The following is a 10,615-nucleotide window of genomic DNA, read 5'->3' as shown; positions in this document are numbered from 1 at the left end:
CTATTTTCAAACAAAGAAAACAATCTGAAGTTGTCTTTATTTTTAAGTTATTGTTCCGTGATTTTACCAATCTGGCCCACTGGGCAGTAGATTTTTCTCCATGTGGCCCCTGAGCTAAAGTGAGTTTGACACCCCTGGGCTAGAGTCTACAAATGAGTTTTAAAATGGGACTTAAATGCTTCTATGACGGCAAAGCCTTAGTGCTGGGCTTGTAAACAATTTTTTGGTTTTAATTATGTAAAAAAGTGTATTTTACACACAAAAAAAATGCATAATTTGGAACAACATATTTTATATTCGTTTTAGCACAAAACATGCATCAAACTAAATTCAAGGTTCAAAATACAATTCTGCTTCGAGACACCAGAACGTGTTTTCTTCCGTCCTGCTTTCTTGAGCATGAGATCTGCTCTCGGTCCCACGGGAGTTGTTGCTGTGCGCCACTTGGACTTTGGTCCTTTGTGTGGTCTCATCATTCTCCCGCTCACATCGAGGCAGACATACACTACATTGACAAAAGTATTTGGCCACCTGCCTTGACTCACATATGAACTAGAAGTGCCATCCCATCCCTGACCAATAGGGTTCAATATGATGTGGGTCCACCTTTTGCAGCTATTACAGCTTCAACTCTAATGAGAAGGCTGTCCACAAGGTTGCAGAGTGTCTTTATAGGAATTTTCCACCATTCTTCAAAAAACACATTGGTCACATTGGTCGAGAAGGCCTGGCTCTCAGTCTCCGTTCTAATTCATCCCAAAGGTGTTCTATCAAGTTCAGGTTAGGACTCTGTGCAGGCCAGTCAAGTTCATCCACACCAGACTCATCCTTGTCTTTATGGACCTTGCTTAGTGCACTGGTGCACAGTCATGTTGGAAGTGGAAGGAGCTTGTCCAAACTGTTACCACAAGGTTGGGAGCATGGAATTGTCTGAAATGTTTTAGTATCCTGGAGCATTCAATGTTCTTTTCACCGGAACTAAGGGGCCAAGACCAACTCCTGGAGCGGGCCCCTTCCTCTTCCAACATGACTGTGAAGTGAAGTGAATTATATTTTTATTGCGCTTTTCTCATCTGACTCATAGCGCTTTACATTGTGAAACCCAATATCTAAGTTACATTTTTTTTTTTTTAAACCAGTGTGGGTGGCACTGGGAGCAGACGGGTATAGTGTCTTGCCCAAGGACACAACGGCAGTGACTAGGATGGCGGAAGCGGGAATCGAACCTGCAACCCTGAAGTTGCTGGCCCAACTCCTGGAGCGGGCCCCTTTCTCTTCCAACATGACTGTGAAGTGAAGTGATTATTATTAATTTTTTTAATAGTGTTTTTCTCAATTGACTCATAGCGCTTTACATTGTGAAAGCCAATATCTAAGTTAATTTTTTTTTTGTGCACTGGGAGCAGACAAGTAAAGTGTCTTGGCCAAGGACACAACGGCAGTGACTAGGATGGCGGAAGCGGGAATCGAACCTGCCACCCTGATGTTGCTGGCACAGCCGCTCTACCACCAGAGCAAAGCAAGGTCCATAAAGACATGGATGACAGAGTCTGGTGTGGATGAACTTGACTGGCCTGCACAGAGTCCTGACCTGAACCCGATAGAACACCTTTGGGAATAGTTACAACGGAGACTGAGAGCCAGGTCTTCTCGACCAACATCAGAGTGTGACCTCACCAATGCGTTTTTGGAAGAATGGTCGAAAATTCCTATAAAGACACTCTGCAACCTTGTGGACAGCCTTCCCAGAAGAGCTGCAAAAGGTGAACCCTATGGGTTAGGAATGGGATGGCACTTCTAGTTCATATGTCAGTCAAGGCAGGTGGGGTAAATACTTTAGGACAGGGGTCACCAACCTTTTTAAAACCAAGAGCTACTTCTTGGGTACTGATAATTGCAAAGGGTTACCAGTTTGATACACACTTGAATAAATTGCCAGAAATAACCAATTTGCTCAAATCACCTTTAATGTGTGTATATATATATATATATATATATATATATATATATATATATATATATAAAAATGTGTTTTTCTGTCTGTCATACATTTTAGTTTTCCTTTTACGGAAGGTTTTCTGTAGAGAATAAATGATGAAAAAACACTAGAATGAACGGTTTAAAAGAGGAGAAAACACGAAAAAAATGAAAAATACATTTTGAAACATAGTTTATCTTCAATTTGGACTCTTTAAAATTCAAAATTCAACCGAAAAAAAGAAGAGAAAAACAAGCTAGTTCGAATATTTTTGAAAAAATTACAAAAATAATTTATGGAACATCATTAGTACTTTTTCCTGATTAAGATTAATTTTAGAACGTTAAAATCCAATCTGCACTTTGTTAGAATATATAACATATTGGACCAAGCTATATTTGTAACAAAGACATATTATTTTTTTAGATTTTCCAGAACAAAAAGACATCCAAAAGACTTTGAAATAAGATTACAATTTGATTCTACATATTTTCTAGATTTTCCAGAATAATTGTTTTGAATTTTAATCATAATAACTTTGAAGAAATAGTTCACAAATATTCTTCATTGAAAAAACAGAAGCTAAAGTGAAGAATTAAATTAAAATGTATTTATTATATTTTACAATAAAAACATTTTTTTTACTTGAACATGATTTAAATTGTCAGGAAGGAAGAGGAAGGAATTTAAAAGGTATATGTGTTTAAAAATCCTAAAATCAATTTTAAGGTTGTATTTTTTCTCTAAAATTGTCTTTCTGAGAGTTATAAGAAGCAAAGTAAAAAAAGAAATGAATTTATTTAAACAAGTGAAGACCAAGTCTTTAAAATATTTTCTTGGATTTTCAAATTCTATTTGAGTTTTGTCTCTCTTAGAATCAAAAATGTCGAGCAAAGCGAGACCAGCTTGCTAGTAAATAAATACAATTTCAAAAATTGAGTCAGCTCACTGGTAAGTGCTGCTATTTGAGCTATTTTTAGAACAGGCCAGCGGGCGACTCATCTGGTCCTTACGGGCTACCTGGTGCCCGCGGGCACTGTGTTGGTGACCCCTTATTAAGGCAATGTAGTGTTTTTGCTTGCTCACGTCTGTCAGAGAGAGAGAGAGAAGAAAAAACAACAAAGAATACCAAGCAAGCTTTATTAGTCACAGTTGTACAAAGACGACGCTCCGCCCCACACAAGTGGCCGTCCCCTCCTTGACTGGCTGAGCTTGTTAGTGCTCACGCCCGTACCTGTACCTGTAACACCTGTCACACACATTTGTCCGCAGGTGCACCGCGTAGGACACTAACTACCACCCCGCTTGGAGCCCGTCAGGAGAGAAAAGCAACACCAGGTGGGTGCTCTCATTCCTCCCGTTTTCAGGACTTGTAACAACATCATGGCGAGCAAATGGTTTTCAATGTTTGCCCCGTCATATTTTCTAGGCGTGTTTCCTGAGTCGTCCGTCCTGTTTTTGCTCCTCTTACATTCTTCTCATAAATCATTGATTGCATGTGGACAGGTGTCCTAAAGCTTGGATAAATATGGATTTTCAGGCCTCTGTGGGCTTGCTTTTAATAGTTATTGGGGGGGAATAACATCCTCTTAAGAAAGGGGTTGTCAAAACTCATTTTGACAACATGGAGAACATTCTACTACCAAGTGGGCCGGACTGGTAAAAATAACGGCACGATAACTTAAAAACGAAGACAAATTCAGATTGTTTTCTTTGTTTAAGAATAGTATAATTTTGTTTTTTTTTTTAATAATTGATTTGTCGTATTTATTTCCTGAATGAATTATGTGGCGTGGCGCAATGGGAGAGTGGCCGTGCGCAACCCGAGGGTCACTGGTTCAAATCCCACCTAGAACCAACCTCGTCACGTCCGTTGTGTCCTGAGCAAGACACTTCACCCTTGCTCCTGATGGGTGCTGGTTGGCGCCTTGCATGGCAGCTCCCTTCATCAGTGTGTGAATGTGTGTGTGAATGTGGAAGTAGTGTCAAAGCGCTTTGAGTACCTTGAAGGTAGAAAAGCGCTATACAAGTACAACCCATTTATCATTTATAATGAATAAATTATGTGATAGCCAACTCTTTGGTATTCATTTTCAATCAAGATAAAAAAATGTTTTTTAAAAAAGGTAACACTTTAGTATGGGGAACATATTCGCTAGGGGTGTGGGGAAAAAATCGATTCGAAAACGAATCGCGATTCTCACGTTGTGCGATTCTCATTTTTAAAAATGTTCCAGATTTTCCAGAATTTTTTTTTTTTAAAGAAATTCAAAAGACTTTGAAATAGGATTTAAATTTGATTCTACAGATTTTCTAGATTTGCCAGAATATATATATATATATATATATATTTTAATCATAATTAGTTTGAAGAAGTCTATAAAATCTATTTAAAAAAAATTAGATTTTTATTTTTTGTTTTAATCAATCCAACAAAACAATACACAGCAATCCAATTCCAAAACCAAACGTGACCCAGCAACACTCAGAACTGCAATAAACAGCAATCGAGGAGACACAAACACCACACAGAACAAAACAAAAGTAGTGAAACAAAAATGAATATTATCAACGACAGTATCAATATTAGTTATAATTTCAGCATAGCAGTGATTAAAAATCCCTCATTGACATATCATTAGATATTTATAAAAAAAAGAAAAAAAAAAGAACAATACACTTGACAACACACTGTCTCCAATGTTTTCACAAAGATAAAATAAGTCATATTTTTGGTTCGTTTTAATAGATAAAACAAATTTACATTATTGCAATCAGTTGATAAAACATTGTCCTTTACAATTATAAAAGCTTTTTAAAAAAAAAATCTACTACTCTGCTAGCATGTCAGCAGACTGGGGTAGATCCTGCTGAAATCTATGTATTGAATCAATACAGAATCGTTTTGAATCGGAAAAATATCGTTTTTGAATCGAGAATCGCGTTGAATCGAAAAAATCGATATATAATCGAATCGCGACCCCAAGAATCAATATTTAATCGAATCGTGGGACACCCAAAGATTCACAGCCCTAATACTCACAATTAATTAGTTGCTTATTAACATGCTCATTAGCAACATATTGGCTCTTAATTAGTCATTAAGTACCTTTTTAAATGCCTTATTCTGCATGGCCTTATTATACAGCCTGTTAGCCATTAACTAAGAGTTGTGCCTTAATAACCTTAGAATTATTGCTTATTAGTAACCCTAGCCCTTATATGTTCCCCGAGTGTCCAAATAACCCTAAAATAAGTCTTTGTTACTTAGAATATGTTCCCCCCTACAAAAGTTTTAACAAAAAATTACATCAAAATCTAATTACAGGGTGTTATTTACAGTGGGGCAAAAAAGTATTTAGTCAGCCAGCGATTGTGCAAGTTCTCCCACTTAAAATGATGACAGAGGTCTGTCATTTTCATCATAGGTACACTTCAACTGTGAGAGACAGAATGTGAAAAAAAAAATCCAGGAATTTTAAACAATTTATTTGTAAATTATGGTGGAAAATAAGCATTCAAAGCTCTCACTGATGGAAGGAGGTTTTGGCTCAAAATCTCACGATACATGGCCCCATTCATTCTTTCCTTAACACGGATCAATCGTCCTGTCCCCTTAGCAGAAAAACAGCCCCAAAGCATGATGTTTCCACCCCCATGCTTCACAGTAGGTATGGTGTTCTTGGGATGCAACTCAGTATTCTTCTTCCTCCAAACACGACGAGTTGAGTTTATACCAAAAAGTTCTATTTTGGTTTCATCTGACCACATGACATTCTCCCAATCCTCTGCTGTATCATCCATGTATCCATTTTGGTATAAACTCAACTCGTCGTGTTTGGAGGAAGAAGAATACTGAGTTGCATCCCAAGAACACCACACCTACTGTGAAGCATGGGGGTGGAAACATCATGCTTTGGGCTGTTTTTCTGCTAAGGGGACAGGACGATTGATCCGTGTTAAGGAAAGAATGAATGGGGCCATGTATCGTGAGATTTGGAGCCAAAACCTCCTTCCATAATTTACAAATAAATTCTTTAAAATTCCTACAATGTGAATTCCTGGATTTTTTTTTTTAAATTCTGTCTCTCACAGTTGAAGTGTACCTATGATGAAAATTCCAGACCTCTGTCATCATTTTAAGTGGGAGAACTTGCACAATCGGTGCCTGACTAAATACTTTTTTGCCCCACTGTATGTAGTTTGATCATTTGGTTTATTTTGTATCTTACAAAGATACAAAGATTTGCTATTGCGACATCCAGTGGACACATTTAGAACAGCTGTTTCTTTCATTAAAAAATTTCTTGGCAAACTCATCCCGCAGGCCGGATAAAACCTGTAGGCGGGCCTGATCGGGTCCTCGGGCCGTACCTTGAACACCCCTGTCTCAAGATAACCAGAAGGAATTCCCAGCCGTTTTTTATAGTATGCTCGTCACAATAAAAGGATTTAAAAGAAAGTTTGTGCTTACCCGGTTTCATAATCCTATTTTGGCAATAGCTTCATTTTAGGAAGTGGAAAGACAGGCTCCTCTACATGTCTAAAGGATGAGGAAAGAGGAATTCTTAACAGTGCATGTTCTGTTTTTTTTTTTTTTTAGGGGAGGGAGGGGTCGCGGGCGTGGGAAGGCTGATTGCTATCAAAGCAGTCATTTTTTCTGCTTAATCGGTAACATTTCTCCCTTATCTGACTTTTCAGGCGGCGCGATAAGAACCGGTGAAAAGGAAGCAGGCGGCGCAGAAACTCGACAAGAAACATGGCGAATGGTGAGTAGGAGAGATGAAGAGTCTCTCCCAAGAATGGCTCATCACAGGGTGTGTCTCTCACTCTGTCTGATATTTGGGAATGTTATCTAGCTGCTTCTCATATATCCAGCACTGCAGACCATGATAATCCAATAAAAGAGCTGTATTAATAATTATTTCTATCCATCCATTTTCTACCGCTTATTCCCTTTGGGGTCGTGGGGGCGCTGGTGCCTATCTCAGCTACAATCAGGCGGAAGGTGGTGTACACCCTGGACAAGTCGCCACCTCATCGCAGGGCCAACACAGATAGACAGACAACATTCACACACTAGGGACCATTTAGTGTTGCCAATCAACCTATCCCCAGGTGCATGTCTTTGGAAGTGGGAGGAAGCCGGAGTACCCGGAGGGAACCCACCCAGTCATGCAAACTCCACACAGAAAAATCCCGAGCCCGGGATTGAACCCTGACAACTCAGGACCTTCGTATCGTGAGGCAGACGCACTAACCCCTCTGGATAGGATAGGATAGGTCTTTATAGTCATTGCACAAGTACAACAAAACTTTGTTTTCAGCACAAACCTGTTCAAGATTGGACAAACAAACAGTGTGCAGGGTTACAGAACAAGAACGCTGATGCGTCGCCATAGGCGCTCCGTAAAAGATGGGAAAAAGGTAATTGCTGGGGAAGGATGAGTAAAAAAAAATACAATCCAGACTGGGCTCCTAAGGGGGCCCAGTCTGGATTGGGAAAAAAACCTCCATAGCAAAGCACGTATACTAGAGATGCGCGGATAGGCAATTATACCATCCGCAACCGCATCACCCAAGTCGTCATCCACCCGCCGTCCACCCGAACCAACATTTTATCGGAACCGTACCCGCCCGCCAACCGCCCGCTGAAATACATCAGAGGTCGGCCGCCTTTACCACTCACAGAGCTATTAAAACCTGTTTCACAGAGTAATGTAGTCAATTGGAGCCAATAACGTTCTCGCGACTATTCAATAGCGTTCATCATGATGACAAAAATATGGGCGTGCTGTGAAGCCATTGCCTTAGACACCTTCAACAACATGTACCAACCGACTGTTAGCCAGGCAACATGTTGTGTGCAGCTTCCGCAATCACACGTACAAGATTGAAAGGCATACTGGGTGACACAGAGTACACTGATGGTTGTGATATAAACAACTTTAACACTTACTAATATGCGCCACGCTGTGAAGCCACACCAAACAAGATTGACAAACACATTTCGGGAGAACATCCTCACAGTAACACAACATAAACGCAACACAACAAATACCCAGAATCCTTTGTATCCGTGACAATTCCTGAATATATTTTACACCCCCGCGCCCCCAACCCCGCCCACCTTACCAACGCATGGGAGGGGGGGGTGAAGTGGCGTTGTTTGCTGCTAGCGGGATGTATATTATAGTCAGGACAAGTCACGGATACAAAGGATTTTGGGTATTTGTTGTGTTGCGTTTATGTTGTGTTACTGGGAGGATGTTCTCCCGAAATGTGTTTGTCAATCTTGTTTGGTGTGGCTTCACAGCGTGGCGCATATTACTAAAAGTGTTAAAATTGTTTATATCACAAGCATTAGTGTACTCTGTGTCACCCAGTATGCCTTGCAGTCGTGTGCGTGTTGCTGCGGAAGCCACACACAACATGATGCTGGACTGACAAGCAGATCGTACATGTTGTAGAGGGCGACAAATCCAATGGCTTCATAGCACGCCCTAATACTTATCATCTGGGTGACTACCGGCAGTCATTCTAGAGAATATTGCGTCTCCTTTTGTCTTCTTCGTTTTGTGACACGAGTCCTAAATGGCTCTTTAAATGCTAAAGGATACCAATCCCTGAACCATGTATATCAAATATTTCCGGATGGTTCAACCGCTACCCGCCCAAATCTAATTAAAATCTATTTTTTCGTCATGTCACCCGCCCGACCCGCGGTTTATCCGCGGACACCGCGGATGAGACCGCAAACCGCGCATCTCTAACATATACATATTACAACATACATCTCGCGATATCTAGCAACAGAGGAAGGTAGTTCAAGGTCATGGTGGTAGGTCGCAGCTCTCAGGCGCTGACCGTCCATTCATCACCCCTATGGGATTTGCGTCGAGGGCGTTGGGTTGGGGGTATGGGGCGTGTATGTGTGGCGTATATTTTTGTGGACGTGTGTGTGTAAGCCCGTAGTGTGTCTCTGTTCCGCGTCCTTGATGGATTGCAGTCGCTAGTCCAAAGTCAACAACAACAGGTGTGTGTCCATGAAAGACAAAAAGGGAGTTTGTTGTGTCTTCACTGTGCTGTCCTTCGGGAGAGTCTCGAAACCAGGGAAACAATCCAAGTTTGAATGATCTTTATGCGGGTGAAAATTAAATTTGCTTTTCACTCTAAATTGTCTATGACTGGTCCTCAAAACTGCGGGGTAGACAGTCCGATGTAATCCACAGTTCTTCCCGCATCCTCCAATCATTTGTGGCAGAACATGATGTTTTCACCCCCATGCTTCACAGTAGGTATGGTGTTCTTGGGATGCAACTCAGTATTCTTCTTCCTCCAAACACGACCAGTTGAGTTTATACCAAAAAGTTCTATTTTGGTTTCATCTGACCACATGACATTCTCCCAATCCTCTGCTGTATCATCCGTGTATCCATTTTGGTATAAACTCAACTCGTCGTGTTTGGAGGAAGAAGAATACTGAGTTGCATCCCAAGAACACCATACCTACTGTGAAGCATGGGGGTGGAAACATCATGCTTTGGGGCTGTTTTTCTGCTAAGGGGACAGGACGATTGATCCGTGTTAAGGAAAGAATGAATGGGGCCATGTATCGTGAGATTTTGAGCCAAAACCTCCTTCCATCAGTAAGAGCTTTGAATACTTATTTTCCACCATAATTTACAAATAAATTCTTTAAAATTCCTTTTTTGCCCCACTGTATGTAACAGCAGCATGAAATAGATGACCTTCTTGGGCGCCGGCACTATGCAGGTTGTTTTCCATAGGGCTGGTATCCTTTTTAACTTAAGACTCTGGTTGAAGATGAAGTGCAGGATCTCAGCCAGCTGAGCAGCATAAGTCTTTAGGACCCGAGGGTTGACTCGGTCAGGGCTTGCTGACTCGGGTTGACTTCCTCCAGCTGTCGTCTCACGTGGCCAGCTGTCAGACACACCGCGCTGGTTTTCTGAGTGGGTTTGGAAGTAGGGGGATGAGAAACAGCAGTGGCAGGAAGCAGTGAAGGAGTCTGTGAATTGATGGTCAGGGGAGGTGTAAGTACAGGACTATTGGGGAGGAGGACCAGTTAGGGGTGCATTGCTAAATCTATTGAAAAACTCCATTTACACCCCTATCCAGCAGTTTGGCTTTGTTATTGATATAGGTCTGGTTTCTGTTGGATCTCAATCTATATCAATGATATCACCCAATGGACAGAATTTCTAGGCGCAGTCAAGGCGTTGAGGGGATCTGGTTTGGTGGCCGCAGGATTAGGTCTCTGCTTTTTGCAGATGATGTGGTCCTGATGGCTTCATCTAGCCGGGATCTTCAGCTCTCACTGGATCGGTTCGCAGCAGAGTGTGAAGCGACCGGAATGAGAATCAGCACCTCCAAGTCCGAGTCCATGGTTCTCGCCCGGAAAAGGGTGGAGTGCCATCTCCGGGTTGGGGAGGAGACCCTGCCCCAAGTGGAGGAGTTCAAGTACCTAGGAGTCTTGTTCACGAGTGAGGGAAGAGTGGATCGTGAGATCGACAGGCGGATCGGTGCGGCGTCTTCAGTAATGCGGACGTTGTATCGATCCGTTGTGGTTAAGAAGGAGCTGAGCCGGAAGGCAAAGCTCTCAATTTACCGGTCGAT

At 41.5% G+C, this 10,615-nt stretch overlaps 1 protein-coding gene across 50 annotated transcripts in view; it reads left to right on the top strand.

Annotated features, from left to right (window-relative positions):
- Nucleotides 1-3,153: 3,153 nt before the first annotated feature.
- The window catches only part of znf185 (zinc finger protein 185 with LIM domain), a 141,829-nt gene continuing 134,367 nt past the window's right edge, over nucleotides 3,154-10,615 (top strand). For 15 of the 50 annotated variants that reach the window (XM_061902000.1, XM_061902030.1, XM_061902038.1 and 12 more), the window contains exons 1-2: nucleotides 3,157-3,316; nucleotides 6,680-6,747. In XM_061902000.1, the coding sequence (XP_061757984.1) occupies nucleotides 6,738-6,747 (10 nt within the window). In that variant the 5' untranslated portion in view covers nucleotides 3,157-3,316; nucleotides 6,680-6,737. Of the gene's footprint in view, nucleotides 3,317-6,679; nucleotides 6,748-10,615 lie in introns of all 50 variants that reach the window. The other 35 variants (XM_061902027.1, XM_061902009.1, XM_061902010.1 and 32 more) reach the window with 4 other exon arrangements.

Source organism: Nerophis ophidion, linkage group LG05, assembly GCF_033978795.1.
Source record: "Nerophis ophidion isolate RoL-2023_Sa linkage group LG05, RoL_Noph_v1.0, whole genome shotgun sequence".
NCBI lineage: Eukaryota > Metazoa > Chordata > Actinopteri > Syngnathiformes > Syngnathidae > Nerophis > Nerophis ophidion.
This window is presented reverse-complemented; position numbering and strand designations above follow the sequence as displayed.